General features: G+C 42.0%; 1 protein-coding gene across 1 annotated transcript; it reads left to right on the forward strand.

Annotated features, from left to right (window-relative positions):
* Positions 1-5,083: 5,083 nt before the first annotated feature.
* On the forward strand, positions 5,084-27,626 carry YWHAG (tyrosine 3-monooxygenase/tryptophan 5-monooxygenase activation protein gamma). Its single transcript, XM_066382352.1, has 2 exons — positions 5,084-5,432; positions 24,237-27,626. Exons 1-2 carry the CDS (start codon positions 5,346-5,348, stop codon positions 24,891-24,893), a joined length of 744 nt encoding a protein of 247 aa, XP_066238449.1. The 5' UTR covers positions 5,084-5,345; the 3' UTR covers positions 24,894-27,626.
* Positions 27,627-27,645: the final 19 nt, after the last annotated feature.

A 27,645-nucleotide genomic window follows, 5' to 3' on the forward strand; every position in this document is an offset into this window, starting at 1 on the left:
ACACAGGAGAGGCGCCCATTTGCTTCTCCACCCCTCCCCCTCTCCTTCCTCCCTGTCTCTCTCTTCTCCTCCTGCAGCGAGGCTCCATTGGAGCAGGGTTGGCCTGGGTGCTAGGGATGGCTCTGTGGCCTCTGCCTCAGGTGCTAGAATGGCTCTGGACGCAACAGAGCGACACCCCAGAGGGGCAGAGCATCGCCCCCTGGTGGGCATGCCGGGTGGATCCCGGTCGGGCGCATGCGGGAGTCTGTCTGACTGCCTCCCTGTTTCCAGCTTCGGAAAAATGAAAAGAAAAAAAAAAATAGACACATACCAGAAGCAACTACAAGTTGATGATTCCTGCTCCTACCTCCCTTCTCTAAAATCAATACATAAAATCTAAATAAATAAACAAATGCATAAATGGGAAAATAAATAAATGTCTCTCTCTCTCTCTCTCTCTTTCTCTTCCTCTCTTTCAAATCAATTAATAAAAAAGAAAAACTTAAAAAATCCCCTAAGCACCTGTTCCATGCCAGGCTTGGAGCTCAGCGGTGACTACAGTAGATCTTTGTCTTTGAGGAATTGTTTGTAAGATCCCAGGGGAAAACAGACTTATATACATACAAGTGCAATAGGAGGTCTGGACCCTGTGCTGTATGGAGGCATGGAGCTGGGGGCAGGGGACCCAAAGGGGAGCAGTCAGTTTAACTCATAGTGTCTGAGTCTGAAAGTTGAAGAGGTAGGAGTTGAATGGGTTGGGGATAGATGAAGTTCTCAGCAGAAGAAACAGTTTTTGTAAAGGCCCAGAGTTGGCAGATGGCACTGTGTGCTCGGGAAATGCTAGTCAAGTGCCCTGTGTGAGACGCAGCCAGGGAGGTAGGCAGGGGTCCTCAAGAAAGGCCTGAATTTTAGGCTAAGGAGCAGGAACTTTGGGACATGTGCAATGGGAGAAGCATGCATGATAGAGCCAAGGCAAGGGAAGGAGAAGATCAAATGTATGTTTATGAAGACCTTTCCGATCTTTTACCAAGGGGGTGGGAAGACACGGAAGCAGGGCAGTTAAAAGGCTGTTGTTATAGGTTGAAAGAAGGTAAGAAGAATCCATCTAATTATTTTATCTTATTGATGCACCATCTGAGGTCCAAAAAGTTAAAGTGACTTGCTCAAGGTCACCCGGCAAGATTAATAGCAAAGTCAAGCTTTAACCTGTGGGTCCTGCCACCCAGCACAGGCATCCTCCACTGCCCCAGTGTCCTCAGGAAGAGAGGCAGCCCACTGAGATTTCCCTGTTGTCCTTTGTCTCTGAATCGGCTGTGTGCTCTGCCCCTACTGCAGACAGCCTGCTAGGGCAGTGACAGGGAAGTGTTCCCAGAGGACAAGGTGGGGAGCATTGCCCATCTGCTTCTGAAGCTGAGGCTGCTGCTGCTGCCCCTACACCAATCAGGGAGCTTTCCAGCCGCAGGAGGAAGCCAGGAGCCAGGGGATGGGGCTGTGGTGATTTATGACTGCACAGCAACAGCAGGATACTAACGTCTCTGGCTGGCCTGCTTGTCAGCCAACTTTGCCAGAGAAATGCTTCTAAAGGTCATGTTCTCCAGCACTGGAGTTGGGATGGATAGTTAGCCATACAGGGTGACTGCCCAGTGCCTTTGTGTCAGGCTGGTCACCAGAGAGCAGGGCCCTTTTATTCCTGAGCACAGGCCAATTCATAGAACCTCATAGCCTGGGCAGGAAAGGGTGTCCTTGCTACTAGGAGTCCAGATCTGCCTGGGTTTGAATTCAGGCTCAATCAGTCACCTTTAGCTGGTCTTTACAAAGCATCTCTGTCTCAATTTTTTTGTCTAAAAGACAAGAATGATTCTAAGCCTCTCATTTCTTGGGACTTGACAATCTCCCAGGTTCTTTTTTTTGTGTGTTTTTGTTTTTGTTTTTTTGTATTTTTCTGAAGCTTGAAACGGGGAGAGATAGACAGACTCCCGCATGCGCCTGACCAGGATCCACCCGGCACGCCCACCAGGGGGCGATGCTCTGCCCCTCCGGGGCGTCGCTCTGCCGCGACCAGAGCCACTCCAGCACCTGGGGCAGAGGCCAAGGAGCCATCCCCAGCGCCCGGGCCATCTTTGCTCCAATGGAGCCTCGGCTGCAGGAGGAGAAGAGAGAGACAGAGAGGAAGGAGAGGGGGAGGGGTGGAGAAGCAAATGGGCACTTCTCCTGTGTGCCCTGGCTGGGAATCGAACCCGGGACCTCTGCACGCCAGGCCGACGCTCTACCACTGAGCCAACCGGCCAGGGCTTTCTCCCAGGTTCTTAGGAACAGATCCCCTATTTCGACAGCTAAATACCAATAGTAGAATCTATGTACACCCAATAAATTAAAATAAAATTAAAAAAAAAGAATGCCAATAGTTTTCCATTTCAGAAGAGGAACATGCTGAATCTAGAACTGTGATTCGTCACAGCTGGGTAGAGCACTTAGTTCTCATTTAGTTTAATTTCTCACGTCAAAGGAGGGGAAATTGAGACCCAGAGAGGGCACATGCCTTGCACTTTGAGCTGGGGGCGGAGGGGCAGACAGAAGCCAGAATGCTAGTTTTCCAAATCCTTGCTTCAGGTTTCTTTCAGCAGTATAAGGTAGTGGAGAAGGAAGCCAGAATATTAAGCCATTTGCTTTGTATAATATCACCATGCCTCTGAAGCAGTCCTCTAAACAGCCAGAGGCTGCTGGGCTGCTGCAGCTTTAAGCCTAGAGTCTTAACAAAAAAAAGAAAGAAAAAATCAAAAGGGAAAGGAGGGCAGGGCCAGCAATCCCCTACACCAGTGAAGGGGAACCTTGATGTGGAGACTTCAGAGGTCATTACTGTTTGGCTTTGGACTTTCTGCTTCTGCTTGACTTTTCCCAAACAAATTTGGTCTAGATTTTTGTTTTGTTTCAATGCACATTGGACTGGAGGGAAGGAACTAAGGTAGAGAGGTTGGGGAAGCAGCCTGAAATGTGCCAGGAAGTTCCCAAGATTTAGCACTGACACACTCTATCCACATGTAGACAACCAGAGTTAGCTGAAAGGGCTCAGGAAGAGAAAGGAAGAGGAATGACTTGGTGAACATAAGAGGGTTTATTTACCAGCAGGATGGTCTTGGCTGGTTTACTCAGTGGATAGAGCATCAGCCTGGCCTGCGGATGTCTGGGGTTCAACCCCTGGTCAGAACACATGAGAAGTGACCATCTGCTTCTCTTCCCCTCCCTCTCCTTCTTCTCTCTCTCTTCCTCTCTCATAGGCAGTCAGTGGCTTGAATGGTCTGAGTGTCAGCCTCAGCGCTGAGGATAGCTCGGTTGATTTGAGCAACGGCCCCAGATGGGGGTTGACAGGTGGATCCTGGTCCAGGCGCATGCAGAAGTCTGTCTCTCTATTTCCTCTTCTTTCTTAAAAAAAAAACAAAAAAACACACCAGCAGGATTGCATTTTGCTGGGTGGTACCATAAGGTAAGAGCGACTGGATCCTATGTGGAGGAGGGGAAGAAGACAGCCATTCTCTCTCCTCACTCAGCGTATCTCCTCTACTCCTGCCAGAGCAGTATGCCTAAACTGCATTTATTCATTTATTTCTTTAATATGTTCTACATAGTTACTGTGTACAAGGCACTGTGCTAAGCACTGAGGAAGCAATGATGAAGAATACAAAACATAAATCTCATTTTTTGCCTGGGCTCACGGCTTTCTACTTATTTCAGAATAAAGACTTCACTCCCTTGCCTGCCATTCAAGGATCCTCATGTTCTGGCTCATGACACTACCCCCAGACTGACTATCCATCACTTTAGGGAACAAACACTGGATTCTTTATCAATATAATATGTCTGGGAGGAACCTGCCTCTGAGTCTTGCTGACTGTGCGCTCTGCCTTCTCACAAATCCTAATGTGTCCTTTAACAGCTGGGTTGGAAATGTTACCTAGCTCCCTGGAGAACCTTTTCATAATCTTTTCCTATACACCCCAAAATCATGAAAATACAAACAAAACAACAACATATCTTGCCTATTTCCTTGGGTAGGGTTTTTATTTTTGCTTTTGTTGTTCATCATTGCGTAGTACTGTGCTGGAATGTAGTAGGTGCTCAGTAGATACCTATTGAATAAATGAAGTAAATAAAATGTGCAGTCAAAACTAGGGGGTATGTGAGCTACATGGGATGTCATAAAAGGAAGCACATGAGCATGAATTTGCCAGCTTGACCTCAGTGTGTGTGTCCTAGGTGGAGAGGATCGGTTAATTCTAGATACAATCTTGGTAACAGAATTAAATCTTTAACATTTCACCCTGGAGAGGAAGAAGGGACTCTCCAGGGGTCAGCTGGCAGACAGCTGCATCCTTTCTGTAAATTAACCAGTATGCCTGGTCAATTTGTCCTTTCATGTTTTTCTCTTCATCAGGTCCAAGAAGCTCAAGGTGGGGTTGGGGAACTGTAATGTTGTGGGGAAGGGTAACAGACTAGCCCCAATGTTTAGCTCCATAATTCAAAACACCCCAGGGGCGGGCATCAACTCGACAGTCTGGATTTACAGTAGACGTGCCCCCTCACCTCTGAAACTCCTTGAACTGCTACTTTATTTAGGTGACAGGCTCCAGGGGTGAGGCCCAAGCTCAATCGTGGCGCATTTGCGGCCCATCCCCCTCGTAACTTCCTGGAGAATATGGGGTGGGGCCGTGAATCAGCACTAGTTCGGACTGATTCAGCCTTAGTTCCCGCCAGGGGTCCCCAGCGGCCGCGGAATTAGAATCCACCTCCTTCTCCGCCTGAGCGCTACGACCACTGGGAGATGTAGTGTAGACCGACCCTTTGTCCTTGATCTTGCCTACGGATCACCTCGCTGGTAGTTGAACTACAACTCCCAGTGACCCAGGCGCCGGGGGTTAGGCAGGGTGGTCTGAAGGAGGAGGGGGGGCCGTCTGGAGAAGCTGGGGTGCAAGAACCGTGGTGAAGTAAAGCACCGGCAGTGTTGGGGGAGAGCAGGGAGAGAAGAAACACCTAGAAGGGTGCGGCAAACTGAATTGAGTAGGAGAACCCCGAGAAGCGGAAGAGCCGGGGAGGAACCTGGGCGGGGTGCGCGGGTGGGCGGCCCTGTGCGTCACGTGGCGTGGGCGGGGCCGCAGGGGGTTGTTCTCCGCGGCACGCACAGCAGCCGCAGCCGTCTCACGCCCGGTCCCGCGTTTGCAACTCCAGCCGCAGCGTTCACCTCGCCGTCATCGCCTCAGCTTCTCGCTTTGTGGGTCGGTCCCTCCGGCACACGGGCTCCAGCCGCGCCGCAGCTGCCTTTCGAGCCCTCAGGCCTCCCCGGTTTTCTCGCCCGGCCGATCCAACCTGCGAAGATGGTGGACCGCGAGCAACTGGTGCAGAAAGCCCGGCTGGCGGAGCAGGCGGAGCGCTACGACGACATGGCCGCGGCCATGAAGAACGTGAGTTCCTCTTCCCCTCCCCCGCCTCGCCCCAGCTTCTTCGCAGACGCGGGCTTTCGCGTGGACGACCCAGGGGCTAGTCGCCTGTGGCGACTACAGGGATGGCCGCTCCTCCTCGTTCACTAAGAGGACAGGATAGGGTCCAGACAGCGAAAGGGGACCCGAGTTGTAATGCGGCTTCTCCCTAAGTGTCCCCCAGGGCCGGCGGCGCTGCTTCCCAGACCCTACCCGAGCTAGGGTTGGGGCGGAGTCTTGCAGGGCTCATCTTTGAAGCGGGGTCTTGGGCCCCGCGTCTCCCGAGCTGCTGGGGACCTGAGCGGGGGTTGTGCGCATCCTTTGTGCCCCACTTCCCCTCCTCCCTGCCTTGGCGTGGGGGCGGGGGACCGCATGGATGCGGTTCCTCTTTCTCTCCCTGGTGTCTGGGCGGCGCCTTTCCCATTCACTCAGCATGCCTCCTGATTTCCTAATATTCACCCCCCCCCCCAAATCTTCACCGCTGCCTCTCCTGACAGATCCTGCAGTACCTCCCTGGGGAAAACTTAGGCTCCCCTGAAAACGTGGGCTCAGTGGTGCAAAATCGAAACCTTCCTCATGTTTTTCTTCACAAAAGGCTCCTCTTTTTCCATTTCCCAAAGCAAAGTCCTCGTGCTTTTAGGAAGGGGGAAACGTTTGTTTCGCTAGTGTTTTCATTGATTGTTCTCAACGTGCCATCTCCATTTTTCCCTAATGTTTTGTATTGAAAAGGTTAGGCATTATTTTTAAAATAAAGGTTATGAATTTATCTGACTGGATCAATTTGTGACATGCCTTTTTTTTTTAAGTATAGGCACACATCTGTTGAAATTCTTATTAAGTTGAAAAGAATTTTCTCTGTAATCTGTTACTGCAAACAAAGCAGTGGTAGGAGGCAGTATCAAGTCATTCCAGAAGATTCTGCATTTGTCATATTGCAGAGAGCCTAGACTGGGTGGAGGCTGGGAGGAGTTACTTTAAAAGGGAAAAAGTCTTTTTAGAAAATGTTTTGTTAGGTACATCTGAGGCTTAAAAAAACGAAAAGCTAGCGCATCCTCATGCTGATGAAAAGGAAATACTGATGTACAGTTGTCTGCAGATTCCTGCCTGTATTGCACCATTTTGTCACTTAACACTACATTTATTTAATGAATTATCAATGAGTTTGCTATTAGAGATGCTATTGAGCATTATTAAATGGAACATGGAAAATTAACTCAATAATTTGTCTCCCACTGTCTTAATATTTAACTCCCTGCCTTATGTAACAAAGGCTTTAAAATGCATATCTGCTGTGAAGTGGATTTAGGAGTGTACCTTGCATGTTAAATCTTTTTAATGAAGCAGTGTAGGTATTACAGTTTACTGAATAACTACAAATTCACAAAAGACGGATATTGATATCTTTATTAAGATAGCTACATGAACAAAAATTTTATCTCATTAAGGAAGAGGATTGGTTCTGAAATTGAGAGTACCACTGAATTAATATATTGCCATAATTGCTATCTTAAAACATTTATTAAATTTTATTTATTTTAATTGAATTTATTGGGGTGACATTGGTTAATGAAATTATATAGGTTTCAGGTGCATCTTAAAAATTTTAAAGCTCTGATTTCACTTTTATTGCCATATTGGGAACATTTAATTTGTGTTATTTAGACTCTTCTAATTTTTTCGTACTTCTAGTTACACAGAAAAGCCAATGACCTCGCACCTATATCCATAGCAACCCAGTGATGTCACACACAATGACACAGAGGCTGCAATGCACCTAAGGGCTGATAGGGAGTATGCAAATGGCGTTTGTCCAAGGTATTGCAGAAATTAGCAGATAAGCCAGCTGGAACTGAGGACTTCATCTTTCACCAGACAGGGATTGGTACAAAAAAAATAAGAACTTCATATAAGACCTCTAGATATACCTATTCATTTTCCTATTTCTAGTTTTCTTATAAGGGTGTATAAAATAAATTTATATTTTTAAACATTTCACCATTGACACTGGGCAGTGATGGAATAAAAATAGAAATTTTAAACTAGAATAAATACATTTTATTATAGTCAGGGACGGGCTATATACTTGGGCTTGTTGTATATTATTAAGTTGGCAGGCCCTAAATAAAAACCTTAAAAAAGTTATTACTTTGTACTGGATCATTTTCAGTAAATGTTAGGGAATGAGAATCTGTTACAAAGCACTAGTTTGAGGTTTGGAAAAAGTTCTCTTTTGCTGTATTTATGCTTCTGCTTCTTGCTGGTGTTTGGAGGAAAGAACAGTTTGTAAAATAAAGCCGACCTTTTTTCAAATCTGTTTACTGTGTCTGAGGAACTAGGTTTACCTTGAACCTCATTTTCCTCATCTGTAAAATGGGTCAGTACTTATTTGGAGAAGTTGTGAGGATTATGTGCTCAAAATGGTAACTTTCATAAAACATTTTCCTTATGTAAAAGTCATCTCATCATGGACAACTTGGAAGATAACAAAGAAAATATTCAGTCCTGCATGTTAGAGGGATTACATTTATTTGCATTTAATGAGATTGTTTTAGTAATGTTGGGACCTGTGCTGAGTGATAGTTGTATGTAGGTAATCAGGCTAGAAATAATATTCAGTATTTTGAAAAGGGAAAAGATGGAAGTTCAGTTTTTTAAGACAAATATGTAGTCTTGCGTTATTTTTTTTTTAACATTTATTAATTTTAGGGCGTGGAAGAGACAGAAACTTCAATCTGTTCCTTTATGTGCTCTGACAGGGTTCAAACCCACAACCATTATGAATACAGGATGATGCTCTAACCAACCTAGCTATCCCGCCAGGGCACTCGTAGTCTTTAGTCTTGCATTTAAGGAGAAAGTGAACACCCAGATGTTTCATACTGGTTAGAGAGTATTGTCTTATTTGGGGGGTTTTAATGGCTTCCTGAGAAATTAATATTCTAAGTAGGCGATTGTTACTTGCCTGGGTTGGGGAGTGGAGAAAAAAGTTCTGGGGCTACTAATTTTGTTGAAGTCACTGGGTTAAAGCAGTTTAACTTGAGTATGTATGTATGTGTGGGGAGCATTGGTGGCAAAAGGCTATCTTAATTATATTTTTTAAAAAGTCATCCTTGTAGAATAGACTTTAAAATTCTTACTATCTGAAATATTTTCTCCTACTTGTTCTTCCAGGAAGCTAGATCAATAGCCATGATCACTAATGGAGCAATGATACCTCTGTAGACTCTTTAGAGGTGGAGTCTGCCAGCCATTATTCTAAGTCATGTGGTTTCAATTGTTCTCTTTTTTGGGGTGGAAAGAATACAGATAACAGTTTGCTTTTTTTTTTTTATGTGTTACCTTTCACAATTGAAATGAATATTATGGTAACTGCTTTTTCTAATTATTAATAGTTACATTGAGATAAAAGGTGTTGCTAGATGTCCATCCTCATTAATCCTTTGTGTTAACTGCTGACCTTGGGGAGGGTTTCATCCCTTAGTACTTGGAGGAAATCTTATTTATTTATTACAGCAAACTCTAAATTGTTAAAAAAAAAAAAAAGTGGAGAAAAACAATAAATTAAAAATTAAAATATAAAAAGTGGAGAAAATGACTGCTTTTATTGAGGTAAAAGTCACATAACAAACCAACCGTTTTCAATTGTACAATTCAGTAGTGGTTAGTATATTCACAATGTTGAATAACTATCACTCTAGTTGAAAAAAAAATGAGAAAATATCTTTAAAAAGTGGTGATGGTCTAGCTATAGCTGGCTGGATTTCAAAACATGACTGATCCAGCAGTGTGTCAATATGAAGTTCCCATAACAGCAAAGCCAGTGGTAATCAGTATCCTTCTCTTTGTTTGTAACTTCTGAGCCTTTTCAGCATAAATTTTAAAAAGGGGGACGTATCTTTAAAATAAAATAAGGGACCTAGCTAGGTTTGTATTTCCATTAAAAAAAAAAGTTACAGAGCTTAAAAACCATATGATGATCACTCAAATGAATAAGAACAATTTACCTGAAATTAGACCAAGCTATTAACTATTTGCAGATCACGTAGATATGACTCATTTTCTACCCCAAGGCTGACTGTTATAAATGATTTCCCTGCTGTGTGTTAGCAGCCCCCTAATGAACACTGCTAGTACTGAGAGTGGTGAGCAATGGGATTCTTAACTGATGGGGTTCCTGTAAATAAGATTGTTTATTGTTTTGATGATTCTGGGGCTGCCAGAAGCTTCTCACCCCCATGTTACTAGCCCTAACCCTTTTTATCTGGCAGGGCGTTTTTCTGTATTTCTACTAGATTTCATGGGTTGTGAAAAAAAGTCCACTTTAAACATTTAATAGTCAAGGAGGAGATGACATAAAAACCAAAACCACTACCTTTTGTCTTATTTTCTAAGCTCTGTTTCTTAGTGCTTGACCACACATTTGAAACTAAATTGTGGAGGGCTATATTTTTTGTCTTTCCAGGATACCAGTACTGGCTGCCTTACGGCCTTTCCTCTCATTTTTCTGTTGTCTTCCCCAAATTATATAGTTTAGGTGTCAGCTGTCATTTGGGGTCACTATCAAACCATATAATCTTAATTAATTATTTAAAGATTTATTTATTAATTTTGGAGGGAGGATAGAAACGTGGGAGGAGGAGCAGGGAAGCATCAACTCGTAGTTGCTTCTCATTCATGCCTTGATGCGGCAAGCCTGGGGTTTCAAACCGGCGACTTCAGCATTCCAGGTGGACGCCTATTCATTGCACCACCGGTCAGACCTTATAATCTTATTTTAAATTGGCACTTGGAGAGATACTTGAAAGTTTGATTTTACTAATTTACAAATTTGAATAGTTAAAATAGTTATATGAAAAATTATCAACAAAAATTCCCAAAAGAAAGCTTTAATTTTAAGATAAATGGTTAACTGTTTTGGTTCCATGATTTTGCAGAGACAATAAAAATTGTACATCTTAAAGACTTAGCATGAGGTTTTTTTTTTTTTTTTAAAGAACTGAAGTCTAAGCCAAATTTTCATCAGCATTTCACAGATAGTCTCACAGAGGAAGATTTTTTTTTACTTGAGTTGAATGCTGTTAAGGTGTCACAAAGCATTAGTTGGGTTGTGAATAGCTAGGTAAATAGAAATGAGTGTTCTTACATACTTATGTGTTTAAAATTTTTTTCTTTTAATTTTTATTTTTCAATTACAGTTTACTTTTAATATTATTTTGTATTAGTTTCAAATGTACAGGATAGTGGTTAGACTGCCATATATATTTGCAGAGTGTGCTTACCCCCAATATTTCCAGTACTCCCCTGGCCCTATATATATATATATATCTTTTAAAAAATTTTAGAGATAGGAAGGGGGAGAGAGAGACATCCAGACTTTGATTTGGTGTTCCACTTAGTTGTGCGTTCATTAGTTTCTTTTAGTAGTTGCCTTCACCAGGGAGTGAACCCACAGCGTTGGCATATCAGGACTATGCTCTTAACTAACAGAGCTACCCAGCCAGGGCACAATATTAACAACTACATTTCCTATGCTCTACTTTATATCCCTGATACATATCCATTTTTAAAAATTAATTTTTAGAGAGAAAGAGGAAGGGGGAGAGAGCAAAATACTGATTTGTTCCACTTATGCATTCATGGGTTGATTCTTGTATATGCCCTGATTAGGGGTCAAACTCGCAACCTTGGCATGTTATGATGAAACTAACCAACTGAGCTACTGGGCCAGGGCTCAGACATACGGATTTTTAAAATGTGATATTTTAAAATTTTCCAAATAAACTCATAGGTCTTATTTTCTTAATCTTTGGGTGGTATCTTATTTTTTGGAGAGATACAAAGCCAGACTTCATGAGTAGGGCCTAGGTGTAGTGTCCTTAATAATGCTGTTACTAGAGCAGGGGTGTCAGAGCTGGGAATATGACAGTGATAGCAATGGGCAGCTGAACAAGTAATGACAGTAGTAGCTCAGGAGGAATCACTTATCCACCCTCCTCCACAGCTGAGTGTGAAGAGCAGCTGCATTGGTGTAGAGAAGTGAAAGAAGGCTAAGAATAAGAGGAAGGCTTTTAAAAAATGCAGGTTTGTTTTAAAAGAGATCATTTAAATTTCTTTAGCTTTTTGAAAGGAATTCTGAGTATAACAATTAAGCCCATATTTAACCTAGAGCTAAGAAACAAAGTTGCCTTTGGTGCCAGTAATTTAAGGATGTAGAAATAAGCTTAATTTTTTTTTTTTAATAATTGTTTTTGCTTCAGTACCATTCAAGTGTCCCTCCTTTTTTTATTCTGGCTGCAAGGCACAGGGTTATCCGTGTCAGGAAGGCTCACGTGTGACTTGGGTAGGAAAGAGCGAGACTCTTAATTTCCTTTTAGGTATTTCGATGTTTTGATAAAAAAGAACCCGACTGCTTCTGCTTGCTACAGCATGCCTACTGTATGGGGTGGGATGAGGAGAGGGCAAGGGGGCAGAGGAGAAGGTGAAGGGAGGGGCTCAAAAGAGCCTAGCGCCTCTGGAAGTCTGATGGCAGCCACTCAGGAGGGGACTAGGTGTTGGCTTTGCCCAGCTGGCCACCGGGCTGCTTTCCTGCGGCTTCCTGAGTCAGGTCACAGGTGATCATGCTGCTGGAAGCTTGGGGAGATTCTGAGTGTTCTGGGGACTGGAACACAGTGTTCCTTTTATAGCAGTCTAACATGAAACAGTGAATGAGAATGGTTTTATTTGGAGGCTCATCATGGATAGTGGCCATGCAAACAATCCCATACTCTTTCAGTACGTTTACATGGGGCCTGCCCAGTATGGGTATAATGGGATGTCTAGTTGCTACTTTTGAGTCATCCTCCACTGTTCACATATGAAATATATCTGGTCTTTTCTAATGACATTTGCATAGTAGAAATAGAAACTTTAGTTTATTTAGACACTAGATTTTTTTTCTTCTGGGTTGAAAATGACCCAGTCAAGGAGGGCAAGGAGAATTAACAGGATAGGAAAATAAGAACACTAGTAAAGAGCATTCTGAGGCAAGCTAAGCTAGTGGGATCAAGTGAGTAGGAAAGGAATACTCAAGAATATCTTGACTTTCGGGATGCTGTGATTTTTCTAAGGGATCCTGGTGTTTGGAGGGCTATCATCAATGGTCCTGGCTATTGAAGATAAAAATGTCTAGCTTTTAGTGTGCTAGAAATTTTGGGGAAAATAAAAACAAGTTATAATAATTTCCCATGGAGGAATATTACCATCATGTCTTTTTTTTTTTTTTTTTTTTTTTTACATGGTTTGCGCTTGCTTTTGTACCTTGTCTTTTCCTCTTGACATTATTTCAAGGATATTTTTTTTCTGTCGTTAGTATTTTCAGTGGCGAATCCTGTGGGTGTCATAATTAAATTATTTTTTGTTTAGCATTTAGACTGTTTCCAAATTTATAAATAATGCTGCCATGACTATTTTTGTGGCTTAAGCTTCCAAAACAGTTTATGTATTACGACACTCAAAAGTGGAATTGCTGAAAGAATAGCTAAGAATAATTTTTAAGGATTTTGAAATCATTACTAGTACTAAGGCTGATCTCGCTCTCCTCTCTCTCTCTCTCTCTGAGCAAGTGAGAGAGAGACAGGAAGGGAGGGAGATGAGAAGCATCCCAACTCACGGTTGTGGAACCTTAGTTGTTCAATGATCACTTTCTCGTATGTGCCTTGACTAGGGGGCTCCAGCCGAGACAGTGACCCCTGCTCAAGCCAGCGACCATGAAGTCCTGTCTTATGATCCCACACTCAAGCCGGCAACCTCGGGGTTTCAGTGTGGGTCCTCAGCGTCCCAGGCAGACCCTGTATCCACTGCACCAGTGCCTAGTCAGGCTAGGTCTGATCTCTTAATTGAAAGTTTTGGAAAATGTATTGAAATGGTATTACATACACGCGGTTTAAAATTCAAGGATATCTTGCTGCTCTTTGAAGAAAAATTAGGTTGAAATAGGGGAAGGGTTGACTGCTAGCTTATTTTTGGCAAATTTCCCTTTTTCTCGTGGTTAGAATATTTGCCTTAAAAATTAATATAGAAACTTTCAAACATATACAAAATAAAGGTGAATGGTATATTATATCCTCATATAATGAGCATCATTTGTTAGCCCATTGGTCAAACTTTTGTGTTGCTATACTTTCCTACTCGTCCGGCCTCCTTAAGATTTACTGTCTTGGAATGTCTTTTTATCAAACTAAAATTAGCCCTATTTGCCACAAATGTATTTGTAAGATCTCTTTACATTCAAATTTGGCAATCTCAAAGTGTAGTTTTTTGCTTAAAGCATTTAATCCAGATGGCAGATAATTTTTCTTGATTTTTTTTTAAATTTTTCTTGATTTTTAAGAGTGTTTCTCTTAAGTTGACACCTGAGTGCTTTTTGCCCTCAAGCTTTTACTCAAGAGGGGTTGGTTTAAAGGCTAGATGGGTGAATTATTAGTGGGAAGGGGATAAAGATGATGTGGTTGGTGTCTGTAGATTAAAAGCTTTCTTCACAGATTTGAACCCCTGGGCTTGCCTGGTCAAGGCACATGTGGGAGTTGATGCATCCTGTTCCTGCCCCCTTCTCTCTCGCCTCTCTAAAAAAAAATAATAAATAAAAATTAAAAAAGAATGTGAAAGAAGCTTTCTATTATCACATTACATTAGTATGTTCTTGCTTTTTTACTACGGTTTTTTTTTTTTTTTTTTTTTTTTAGACTTTCTGTAAGAGTTGGTTGAGCCAAACTGACCACATGGTGGGGAGCAAGACCTCAAATGCTCCTTTATAGCCTTTGTTTTTTGAAAAGAAAATGAAGTTAGATTCTTTTATCAGTTCTAGCTTTTATCACTAATCTGATATGAAAGCCAAAACCAAGTTGATTTGTTGAGGACAGTGTGAATAAACAAAATTTGCTTTTGTTGATTGCCAGGCTTTAAAAGAAATTATTTTGCCTTAAAAACAGTATACTACCCAGGGGGATGTATATTTAGATAGTAAGTAAATATACTAGCCCTCTGGGCCCAGACAGCTGGAGTTTGTATCCATGCTTAGAAGTGTGGAGCTGACCAATGTAATGATACCAATATTTAGGTGGGTGTGCTGCCATTTTATTTATTTACTGAAGGTCCTGCAGGTAAAATACTTTTGGAACTTGATTGCTTTTTCATATGTGCCTTGACTGAGGGGCTCTAGCTGAGCTAGTCATCTCCTGTTCAAGCCAGAGAGACCTTGGTCTTCAAGCCAGTGACAATGGGTTGATGTCTGATCCCATGTTCAAGGCAGTGACCTTGGGGTTTTGAACCTGGGTCCTCAGCATCCCAGGCCAACGCTCTGTTCACTGTGCCATCACCTGGTCAGGCACCAGGAAACTCTTTTGAGACTCAGTGCCCAAGGGCTGGGGTTGGTTACATAGGCACTTTGTGCCCAGCACATAGCAAACTTTGAGATTCCTAGAAGGAAAATGTGTTTAGCATAAACCACATTTACCCAATTTAGGGATAGTGAACCATTCTTTCTTATCTGGGAATGGCAGGAATCCTTCTAAAATCCAAGTTCTCAAGATGCCAACCAAGGGTTAATTTTGCAAGTGATGCTTCTAAAGAGCAGTCTTAAACCTATTTTGTTAACTCTTTTCTGCACAGAAATAAAATTTTTTTTAATTTAGTGGGGTGACTGTTGGTCAAATAAGTTTTTTATTTATTTTAGAAAGGAGAGAGAGAGAGAGAGAGAGAGAAGGGGGGAGGAGCAGGAAGCATCAACTCCCATATGTGCCTTGACCAGGCAAGCCCAGGGTTTCGAACCGGTGACCTCAGCATTTCCAGGTCGACGCTTTATCCACTACGGCACCACAGGTCAGGCCGACTGCACAGAAAAATTTAAGGCATTTTACTCAGATATTAAAGAGACGACTTCAGATTATATTTTTATTTTTTTTTAGTTTATATTTTTAAATTGTAGTTATTTAGTAGACAGATCATCTCCAGACTACATGATTAATTCTATCCAAGCAGAAGTGTTACATTTATTTGAAATGGTTTATTCCACTGCCTATACTGTATATAGACACCAAGTCTATTACCTGCATACTGATGCCCATCTTGTACCTAGTCATCAAGATTAAACATTTGGCCTGACCTGTAGTAGTAGCACAGTGGATAAAGCATCAACCTGGAATGCTGAGGTTGCTGATTTGAAACCCTGGACTTGCCCAGTCAAGGCACATATGAGAAGCAGCTACTACAAGTTGATGCTTTCTGGTCCTCCCTCCCTCTCTCCTGTCTATAAAATCAATTTTAAAAATTCTTAAAGAAAAACAAGGAAGATTAAAAATTTGAAATTGCATTCATTTCAACTTAAGTTTCTTGATAAATTGAATTTGTGAATGATTCAGTGCTTTAAGACCTAGATCAGGTTTGACCAGGCGGTGGCTCAGTAGATAGAGCTTGGCCTGGGACACAGGAACACAGGTTCGAAACCCCAAAGTCACTAGCTTGAGTGTGGGATCATAGACATGGCCATGTGGTTGCTGGCTTGAGCTAGGGGTCATTGGTTTGGTTAGAGTCCCTTGGTCAAGGCACATATGAGAAAGCAATCTGTGAACAACTAAGGTGCTGCAACAAAGAATTGATGCTTCTCATCTCCTGTCTGTCTGTCCCTGTCTCTTTCTTATGCACGCACTAAAAAGAAAAGACCTAGGTCAGAAAGTCATCTAAATGCTTTTTCAAGAATCTCAAGGGTTGCTAATCTTAGAAAAGATTTCTCAGTTCTTAGGGAAGTATAGTTGATATTAATCTGCTTCTTGGTAACTGGGATTTAGGGAGTTCTATTTCTTACACTGTTGGTGAGAGTAACAGATTTCTTTAGCCTTTTCAAACTCATAACTCTTACCAGCTCACTAAAAAAAATTGAAACGAGTCATATTGTAAGAGTTGAGAGAAACCTCAATTTTGTTTTTAAGCAGAACCATACAATGCTGGAAAATAAAAAAAGCTTTCTGCATTTTCCAATATCCATGACAGTAAATTTTGGGAACTTTATTATTCATTTAAGTGAGAGAGAAGAATGGAGAGAGATGAGAAACATCAACTTTTAGTTGCATCACTTTAGTTGTTCATTGATTGCTTCTCATATGTGACCCCTTGATCAAGACAGCGTCTGGGCTGAAGCCAGAGATGATCCCACGCTCAAGTTGGAGGCCTCGGGGTTTCAAACCTGGGACCTCCACAGTGTCCCAGGTCTACACTCTATCCACTGCACCACCACTGGTCAGGAATTGGATACCATATTTATTTAAATATAAGTGCTGCATTCTTAAAGAATTGACTGTTTTGAAAAACATTACTTCCCTTCCCAAATGATGCATAACTCAAGTCTTCCCACATTGAATAGTCATTCTATCTTGTTTAAACCTTTTTTGAACACTAGGAATTTTTTGTCCTTTCAGAAAATTATCTTTTGACCTTTAAAAGTAGTATGGTTGTGGTTTCTATTTTAATATAAAAGTTACCCAGATTATTCCTGACCTGTGGTGGCACAGTAGATAAAGCATCGACCTGGAATGTTGAGGTTGGTTCAAAACCCTGGGCTTACCTGATCAAGGCACATATAGGAAGCAACTATAAGTTGATGCTTCCCACTACTCTCTCCCCTTTCTCTCTCTTTCTCTCTTCTCTAAAATCAATAAAATTTTAAGTCAGATTCTCAGAGAAGTAATTTTTGATATTAAGAATTTTTAAAAATTCTGATGTAAGGTTTTCAGAAAAACCTTACTCTGCCTTGAGCAGGCTTTATAGAGTTAAAGACTCTCCCCTCTAACTTAATTTTTTCTGTGGCAGAGAACATCTGACTATGTTCCAACTGTGGTTGAGTTACTGTATCTAAAGGTGGTACTGGTATTTCATAATCTCCATGTTCCCAGTTTGTCTGAACAACTAAACGATCTTTACATGTCCATGAATTGCTGTCTTTGGGCTTTGCAGCCAAACTTTATTTGCAGTAGGAGAGCTAATGGTATATAGCATACTAGTGAGGTAATTTGAGCTTTAAATAGTTGTTGGCTCTAAAATAAGGACAGCATGATTTAGGGGAAAGGCCAGGACTCTATCTCCCTGGCTTTAGACACTCTGGCTTCTCTTTGCTTGGGAGACAGTTGTCAGGTTGCGCTAGAGACAGCTGTCTTCAGTATCTACACATTCAGTGAATACAGGCTCGAGTCCTGTGGTGTGTGGGCCCAAGGCCTTCAGAGGCCTTGGTTTGTTTGAAAGCCAGTCTGGAGACTTTTTCTAGCTATGTGACACTAAAAGTTTTTGGCAAGAAAGTGATGTAAGGTCGGTAAGGAAGTTTCAGTGGAGAAGAGATACTTGATATAGGAAGATAAGCTAGGGGATTATGTAAGTAATTATGTGAGAATTAAAATGAAGGAAAGTTATACAAGTTTTTCTCAAAATTGCTTACATCTCTGTAGCACTTAAATATATCAAGAGTACTTTATTTTCGCCTGACCAGGCGGTGGCTCAGTGGATAGAAAGTCGGACCTGGACACAGAGGACCCAGGTTCGAAACCCCGATGTCACTGGCTTGAGCGTGGGTTCACCCGGCTTGAGTGTGGGCTCACCAGCTTGAGCCCAAAGGTCACTGGCTTGAGGCTCAAAGTTGCTGGCTTGAGCAAGGGGTCACTCGCTCTGCTGTAGCCCCCCAGTCAAGGCACATAATGAGAAAGCAATCAGTGAATAACAAAGGAGCTACAACGAAGAATTGATACTTCTCATCTCTCTCCCTTCCTGTCTGTCCCTCTGACTCTCTCTGTCAAAAAATGAAAAAACAAGAGTATTTAATCTTTCATCTGATATACCCTTAGAATAACCTTGTGAAAGAGACTGAAGTCTCTGTTTTACAGATAAGCAAACCGAGGACCAGAAATGTCTTGCTCCCAAAGTCACTTAGTAAATGGTGAGGCTGGGAAAACCCATGTTCTGGAATATTGGAATATACATCAGAAATCATCCAGAATGACAGTGGCCTGATGGCTGAGTAGTGTCTTAAAGCCTAGAATATACTTTATAAAGAATTGGATGTAAGATGATAAGCCTCCTTATTCAGAAGTGGTGTTTCCACAAGGGGATTTGATAGGAGGTCATAGAGTAGAAAGCACCTCTGTCTTGGCTTTCTTCTGCTCTGAAGTTCAGTATCCCAAACCCTAGTCTTCTATTCTGTGGTCTATGCCCTGGTTGGCATACTGCGGCTCGCAAGCCTCATGCGGCTCTTTGGCCCCTTGAGTGTGGCTCTTCCACAAAATACCACGTGTGGGTGCTACCTCGGTAAGAAATGTACCTACTCATATAGTTTAAGTTTAAAAAATTTGGCTCTCAAAAAGAAATTTCAATCGTTGTACTTTGATATTTGGCTCTGTTGAATAATGAGTTTGCCGACCACTGGGGTCATGTGTGGTAGAGGTACTGTGTTTCTCTATCATTATAATGGAGAATCAGTAATGCATAGTAAAAGGTTAATGTAAGGAAAACTACTGATCAGTTTAGGAAATATTTAAGTGTGTATTACTTTCTGGATACCATGAGCATTAATAAGCAAAGCATGATCAATTTATAATAAACTAGTAAGTATGATTTAGTTTATATTCTGGTTTAATTATTTCTGAGAGATACTATTTAAATATATGATCATGCCTGATCTGTGGTGGCACAGTGAACAAAATGTTGACCTGGAATGCTGAGGTTGCAGGTTCAAAACCCTGGGCTTACCTGGTCAAGGCACATACGAGAACTCGATCCTTGTAAAATTTTGTTTCATATGGCTGTCAGACACTTAATATATATAGATGGCTATGATATTACAGAAACCAAGTTATATAAATTAAAGGTAGTATTGTGACTTGATTTAATTTCTTTATTTCCGTTGTACAGCATAGTATTAGACATTTATATGATTTAGGAAGTTATACAGGTGGATGAATACAGTATTCACCTGGCACCATACATAGTTACTACAATATTATTAACTATATTCTCTATGCTGCACTTTACATCCTCATGACTATCTTGTAACTACCAATTTGTACTTCTTAATCCCTTCACCTTTTCTACCCAGCCCCTTAATCCCCCTTTTATCTGCAACAGTTAGTTTGTTCCTGGTATCTATCAGTTTGTTTTGTTTTGATTGTTCATATATTTTTTATTTGGCTTCCAAATATAAGTGAAATCATATGGTATTTGGCTTTTTCTTTCTGACTTATTTCACTTAGCATAATAACCTCTAGATCCATCCATCATGATACAAATGGTGGAATTTCATCTCTTCTTTTATGACCAAGTAATACTCCATTGTATAGATGTACCACATCTTCCTTTCAGTCCGTGTGTATCTTTTGATCTGATGTGGGTCTCTTATAGGCAGCATATGTATGGGTATTGCGTTCTTTATTCAGCTACCCTATGTCTTCTTGATTGGAGCATTTAATCCATTTACATTAAAGTTTCAATAGGTAGGTGTAGTTATTGCCATTTTATTCATTTTTAATCTTTTTTTTTTTTTTTTTACAGAGACAGAGAGTCAGAGAGGGATAGACAGGGACAGACAGACAGGAACGGAGAAATGAGAAGCATCAATCATTAGTTTTTCGTTGCTCATTATGACACCTTAGTTCATTGATTGCTTTCTCATATGTGCCTGACCGTGGGCCTTCAGCAGACCGAGTAACCCCTTGCTCGAGCCAGCAACCTTGGGTCCAAGCTGGTGAGCCTTCTGCTCAAACCAGATGAGCCCGCGCTCAAGCTGGCAACCTCGGGGTCTCGAACCTGGGTCCTCGGCATCCCAGTCCGATGCTCTATCCACTGCGCCACCGCCTAGTCAGGCTTTAATCTTTTTTCTTAAAGAATTCTTTTACACGTTTCTTTTTTTTTAGGTTGGGGGTTGATAGTGAGGCAGACTCCTGCATACATCCTGATTGGGATCCACCCAACAACCCATTCTGGGGCTGATGTTCAAGTATTGAGCTACTTTTAGTGCCTGAAGTTGATGCACTCCAATGGAGCTATCCTCAGTGCCCAGGGCCACACTCAAACCAGTTGAGCCACTGGCTGCGGGAGAGGAAAAGGGACAGAAGGGAGAGAGAGAGGAGGGGAAAAGCAGATGGTCACTTCTCCTGTGTGCCCTGACCCGGAATCAAACCCGGGACATCCATCAGCCTAACACCCTGTCCACTGAGCCACCTACCAGGGCCAAATTATTATTTCTTTTTTTAGGTGAGAGGTGGGGAGATAGTGAGACAGACTCTCATATGCCCCTGAGATCCACCCAGCAGGCGATGCTTGAGTACCAAACTACTTTTAGCACCTGAGACTGATGTGCTCCAATTGAGCTATCCTCAGCGCCCTGGGCCACACTTGAACCAATTGAACCACTGGCTGCAGGAGGAGAAGAGGGAGAAAAGGGGAGGGAAGCAGATGGTAGCTTCTCCTGTGTGCCCTGACCAGGAATTAAACCTGGGGATGTCCATACGCCATGCCAACGCTGTATCCACTGAGCTTCCTTCAGCTTTTCTTATGTGGGAAGCTCTCTATCTCTCCTTAGATTCTAAATGATAGACTTTCTGGGTAGAGTAATCTTGGTTGTAGGTCCTTGCTTTCCATCACTTTTGAGTATTTCTTTCCAGTCCCTTCTGACCTGCAGTTTCTGTTGAGAAATCAGCTTATATTCTTTTGGGAGCTCCCTTTTATGTAACTAATCTGCCTTCTACTACTTTTAAGATTTTTCTCTTTGTCTTTAACTTTCTGTATAATTATGATGTACCTTGGTGTGGGCTTCTTTGGGCTCCTCTTGTTTGGTACCCTGTACTTCCTGAACTTGTGTGTCTGCGGTTGGTAGCTGCCTGTGCTTGGGCTTGGGAGGTACCAGGAGAGAGGCTATGCTGTGAACCAAGGCAAGTTCGCAGCATGGGCAAGGGCCAGTAGCTTGTGAAGAAGAGGCTGTCAAAGAGGGTCTGGCTTGTGCCCAGGCTGGGTAGGTAGGGTGGGGCCTTAAGTAATTATTAGGGTGAAGCCAGTCAGTGTTGTTAGCTAGTTTGATGGAGACTCAGATTTGGTGCCTTCCTGGGAAGGCTCAACAAAGGAACAATGACACCTGCTAGCACTCTTGTCTGGGCAGAACTGCCCCTCCATCTCATAGATTGAAGCCAGGCAATTCAGTTCCTCCTTCTATATTCCTAGCACTTTTTTTAGCTGCTGCCCTAGTGCTGGAGCTCAGAGCAAAGGGAGCGTGTCAGCAAGGTCATGCACAGGCTCTTTGAGAGGAACACCTGCTACTCCAATGGCCCTTTATCTGACCTGGACTGAGTCCCTACTGACTTTTACAGCCAGATATTGTGGGCTAGGACTCCTTGCTTTTCATGGGAGACGTCTGCAGCCAAGATAGCCCTCCAGATTATTATTATTATTATTTTTTACAGGGACAGAGACAGAGTCAGAGAGAGGGATAGATAGGGACAGACAAGAACGGAGAGAGACAAGAAGCATCGATCATCAGTTTTTCATTGCAACACCTTAGTTCAGGGGTCGGGAACCTATGGCTCGCAAGCCAGATGTGGCTCTTTTGATGGCTGCATCTGGCCCGCAGACAAATCTTTAATAAAAAAAAGTTAAAAATATAAAACATTCTCATGTATTACAATCCATTCATTTCCTACTGCTCATGTTCATGGTTGTGGGTGGCTGGAGCCAATCACAGCTGTCCTCCGGGACAACACCAAATTTTTATTGGATAATGCGTAATGTACACGGGTCACTGTATGGCTCTCACGGAATTACATTTTAAAATATGTGGCGTTCATGGCTCTCTCAGCCTAAAAGGTTCCCGACCTCTGCCTTAGTTGTTCATTGATTGCTTTCTCACATGTGCCTTGACCGTGGGCCCTCAGCAGACGGAGTAACTCCTTGCTTGAGCCAGCGACCTTGGGTCCAAGCTGGTGAGCTTTTTGCTCAAACCAGATGAGCCCACGCTCAAGCTGGCAACCTCGGGGTCTCGAACCTGGATCCTGCACATCCCAGTCTGTCGCTCTATCCACTGCGCCACTGCCTAGTCAGGCCCTCCAGATTCTTTACTGCCACAATTTTGATGTGGTTGTGGGAAGAGGCAAGCACAACCATCTTGTCCAGAGTTCTCAGTGTGCTCTTGCTTTAGTTTTATCAAGACAATTAGTTTTGGGATAATGAAGACTCTTCAGAAATGCCCTATTGAAAGAAACAATTCCAGACCTGCGGTGATGCAGTGGATAAAGCGTCATCCTGGAACACTGAGGTCACAGCTGCAAAACCCTGGGCTTACCTGGTCAAGGCACATAGGAGGGTTGGTGCTTCCAAGCTCCTCTCTCTGTCTCCTCTCTAAAATGAATAAAAAGCAAGCCTTAAATTTTTTTTTTACAAAGACAGGTACAATTATTATTTTTTTTAAAACATTAATTCCTATTGGTAATTCAGCTCAGAAGTGCTTTGTTCACCTCTCTATTTTTATTTTTTAAATGTTCACTGATTGATTCTGGAGAGAGCGTGTGGGGGTGTGAAAGCATTTGTTTTGTTGTTCCGCTTAAGTTGTACATTCATTGGTCACGTCCTATATATTTCTGACTGGGGATCGAACCTGGATCTTTCTTTGGTGTTTTGGGATCACTCTCTAACCAACTGAGATAACCACAGCCATCTCTTTTGTATTGCTAATTATATTCAATCATATACTACAACAAATATATGTTCCCCAAATTGCTAAAACCTCAGTGGTTACACTCAGTCCCATGCCCACAGTTCTGACTACCTTTCCCATGTTTGTAATTCATATGATCTTTACACGAGCAGAGAAATCTTGTTTCTCAAAAGTCTGCTTGAAGTTGAATCTGTATTATTATTATTATTTTTGTATTTTTCTGAAGTTGGAAACGGGGAGGCAGTCAGACAGACTCCCACATGCGCCCGACCGGGATCCACCTGGCATGCCCACCAGGGGGCGATGCTCCGCCCATCTGGGGCATTGCTCTGTTGCAACCAGAGCCATTCTAGCGCCTGAGGCAGAGGCCATGGAGCCATCCTTAGCGCCCGGGCCAACTTTGCTCCAATGGAGCCTTGGCTGCGGGAGGGGAAGAGAGAGAGAGAGAGGAAGGAGAGGGGGAGGAGTGGAGAAGCAGATGGGCGCTTCTCCTGTGTGCCCTGGCCAGGAATCGAACCCAGGACTCCTGCACGCCAGGCCGACGCTCTACCACTGAGCCAACCGGCCAGGGCTGAATCTGTATTCTTAACTAATACTCAAAAATATTCTCAGAAGGAATGGGATTGAAATTCAGCAGACAGGGCAAGACTAGGAGGAAGCTGGCATTTGGTTCAGAATGGTATGTAAGAGGTATATAAGCCGTCTGTACTAAAGTCCCTAGGATTGGTGTGTATGTAATGTTGTATGAGAGAACTGTTGACCTTTTGCAATCTAGATCAAAATTTGATTTATTTTCTAATAGCTAGCTAGACTTGACAGTTCCTTCATGGAACATGTGAATAGTATGTGTCCTTTTATAGGGGGCATCAATGGTTCAGGTACCATTGACCCAGCTCTGATTCTTCTTTCCTTCCTTGTTGCTCCTTCCACCTTCAGTATACCCACACTGCCTGACTTCTCTGTCTGTTAATCACTTTAATCAACTGATGGATCTGTTTATGTTTTAGTGATATAAAGATATGATTAACTCAGCCAACATCATCCATACCATAACAACTCTATTCTTTTCCTCTTTATAGGTGACAGAGCTGAATGAGCCACTGTCCAATGAAGAAAGAAACCTTCTTTCTGTGGCCTACAAGAATGTAGTTGGGGCGCGCCGTTCTTCCTGGAGGGTCATTAGTAGCATTGAGCAGAAGACTTCTGCAGATGGTAATGAGAAGAAGATAGAGATGGTTCGCGCTTACCGTGAAAAAATAGAGAAGGAATTGGAAGCAGTATGTCAGGATGTGCTGAGCCTGCTGGATAACTACCTGATCAAGAATTGCAGTGAAACCCAGTATGAGAGCAAAGTATTTTACCTGAAGATGAAAGGGGACTATTACCGCTACCTGGCTGAAGTAGCCACTGGAGAGAAAAGGGCGACTGTCGTGGAATCATCTGAGAAGGCCTATAGTGAAGCCCATGAGATCAGCAAAGAGCACATGCAGCCTACTCACCCCATTAGATTAGGTCTGGCTCTTAATTACTCCGTTTTCTACTATGAGATCCAGAATGCTCCAGAGCAAGCATGCCACTTGGCCAAGACCGCCTTCGATGATGCCATTGCTGAGCTCGACACTCTCAATGAGGACTCCTACAAGGACTCTACTCTCATCATGCAGCTCCTCCGCGACAACCTAACGCTCTGGACAAGTGATCAGCAAGACGACGATGGTGGAGAAGGCAACAATTAAGGCCCCCAGGTGGACTGGCAGCGCACGCTGATGCTACTACTGCAGTCTTTTTTTTTTTTTCCCATGAGTTGGGGGTCGGGTGAGGGAGGGAAAGGGAGGGATGACCTTCCTAGGGAGAAACCCACGACCTGTCCTGTCTTTGATCGCCTCTTTGACATTTTTGCCAAAATACCACTAGTGGAAAGTCAGGCTAGCTGTGCTGGTTTTGGAATAGCAGCCTCACACCAGCATATGGACTGTTCCGTAGATTAATGCAAGTGGAGCTGTCTTTAATTTAACTTATTGCTAGATAGTAGGATTTTAAGATGAAAAGAAAACTTCAGTGGAATGGCCCTCATTCGATAAGTTCTGTGGTTCCAGTAAGGATTTTTATGTACATATGCTCTTGTCTTAAGTTTTGGGTACTTCCTGTCTCATCTGTTTTAGCTGTGCATTTTTTTCAGGGTGTACTATACCAGACATGTAATAGTTTAAATCCCAAACTGACAGACTTAGAACATAAGGTATGTTTATCCTTATGGTTTAGGCCTTGCTAGTTTTCTGAAGTCTGATTAGTTGACAGTATTAACACTAAATCGCAGTTTACAGTATTTCTACATTACAGCCATATGTAACATCAAGCCATTGACTTGTATTTTTCTTTGCTAGTTATTTTGGCTTTTACACTCTTGTTCAGCCTTATCCAGGTTGGTTCTCTCTCCTAGGCCAAAGGCTTGCCTGAGGAACATCAAAGCTACTTGAGGTTTTGGTTAATAGGTGCTTGGTGGGTGGCTGTGGGATTTTTTGTCTTTCTTTCCTCTTAAATCCACCACAAAAATTATTAATCACTTTAATAGAAACGTTAAGCACCACAAAAATAGAGAAAATTCAGGTCTGTATGTCATTTATTGTATTGATATTTTCAGAAAAATCCTGATTTGTAAGCTGCCACAGCTGCTCCTCAGGGATTGTGCTGCTGTTCCGCTCTTCACTTGAGTCTTCCCCGCTGTACCATACGGTGACGCCACTCAGGTCGAAAAGTTATTGGGTTCTAGAAACTGGGTGGTTGTCTTGAGAAAGTGTGTGGTACAGTGTGTGAAAATTCAGGTGTTAGAAGCTTACTGGTAGAGAAATCCAAAAGGAAGAGCTTTATTCATAAACATTCTGTCCAGTTTCGGGAGTCTTGTGTGTCAGTTTTTCCTCCCTGAAAACATTCTTTCTCCAATTACTTTCTACAAGAAAACAAACTAAAGTCATTATCAGATAATAAGTACTTAACTCCTATTTGACCAAAACTTTTTCTATATATATTTTTCTCTTGAATGAAAGCATAGAAATGAGAGATTCATTTCTTGTGCAGTCAGTACACATTTTAGAATTGAAGGAGACCCCATTGCTATTTTCACAAATTTGTTTTCAGTTAATCTTAGGTCCTTCCCTTTTGGATAAATCTGTCTGAAAACATGATCTGTTGCATTTGTGTTCAGCCTTTTTAATAAGATAAGCAATAGTGTGAACTCCCAAGATAGCTAATGACACCAGACTTGTTTTCTTTGTTTTACTTCGGCAAGGAGAGGTATAAGTAATGATTGAGGAAAAGCTGACATTGGATTTTGCTAATACCAAAATTGAGCTTACGTTATGAAATGAATGTTTTAACAGGACCCAGGTGACATGAAGATAGAATGGTGATTATACTCTAACATTGCACAGTTTACCCAGCATGACTTTCCTTAGAAGGTCCCCTTCCTACACTAGAGTGAAAGTCCCAATTAACCGAACCCTACCAGAAGAACTAAAAAGAAAAAGAAGAAATTTTGACAGCTTTTTTTTTTGCCATTATAGGGCCTTATGGTCAACGCCATGGATTGGGAAAAGATTTGGGGGTGGGGGTAGGTGGGGCTTTCCTTAATTTATCTTCATGTCCAGTGAACAGTGTTGTGTCCTCTTTGTAGTATTTGGAAATGATTTACTGGAATTACAAAACCTATATATATATATATATATTTTAATTTCAGCTTTGGCTCTGGCTGCTTTTTAGAATAATGTAAGATAAAATCATACCTGAGGGCTAAAAATGAAGAGGGAATGGGAGACATGATATTTAAGCAGCTTGAATGGTTTCATTTCTTTTCTTTATTTTTAAAGAAATGCACTTGCCTATGATACTGTCTTTGGTGAAATGATTACTCCTCCATTACTCTATTGATACAATATTGTGCATGCTAGTGTTGTATTTCTATACAGTAGCTTGAAATTTATTAACTTATACTGTAGGTGTTATGTATTCCTATGACAAAAAATTAAGTCTTCAAATTTTTTTAAGTTTTTTTTATTTAATTTTTTCTTTTGGGGGTAAAGTTTGCTCTACCAAATAGTGATTGTAACAAATTGATCTGTTTTGGATGTTGCTATAGTGACATGCATTTATATATTTTGTTTTTGGGGGGGGAGCAAAAGAAACACCAGTGTTAGCTTAATCTTAATGTCTGGTGTTTGTCATGGTGAAATTATAACTATTACAGTGTAGGAGAACAAATATGTTCTCTGAATGAGCCTTTGTGCTTTTTGTCAATGTTATGCAGTGAACTATTTTTAAGGTCTAATCAGTGATTATTTTTCCAACTCCGTGTTTCTCTAAGAAATTATTTTACACACGGACCATTCTTAGCAGTTTTCCTCAGTGATGGAATATCATGAATGTGAGTCATTATGTAGCTGTCGTACATTGAGCAAATAAACTTACAGATCTGATGTCTGTTCTACATAGTTT

The sequence above is a fragment of the Saccopteryx leptura genome, chromosome 4 (genome assembly GCF_036850995.1).
Source record: "Saccopteryx leptura isolate mSacLep1 chromosome 4, mSacLep1_pri_phased_curated, whole genome shotgun sequence".
NCBI classification, from domain to species: Eukaryota; Metazoa; Chordata; class Mammalia; order Chiroptera; family Emballonuridae; genus Saccopteryx; species Saccopteryx leptura.

Excerpts from the sequence above, each read along its gene's own strand:
- YWHAG (XM_066382352.1), top strand. The coding sequence starts at position 5,346 with ATGGTGGACCGCGAGCAACTGGTGCAGAAAGCCCGGCTGGCGGAGCAG. Across the intron at positions 5,433-24,236 it reads TGGCCGCGGCCATGAAGAAC|GTGACAGAGCTGAATGAGCC; the intron begins GTGAGTTCCTCT and ends TCCTCTTTATAG.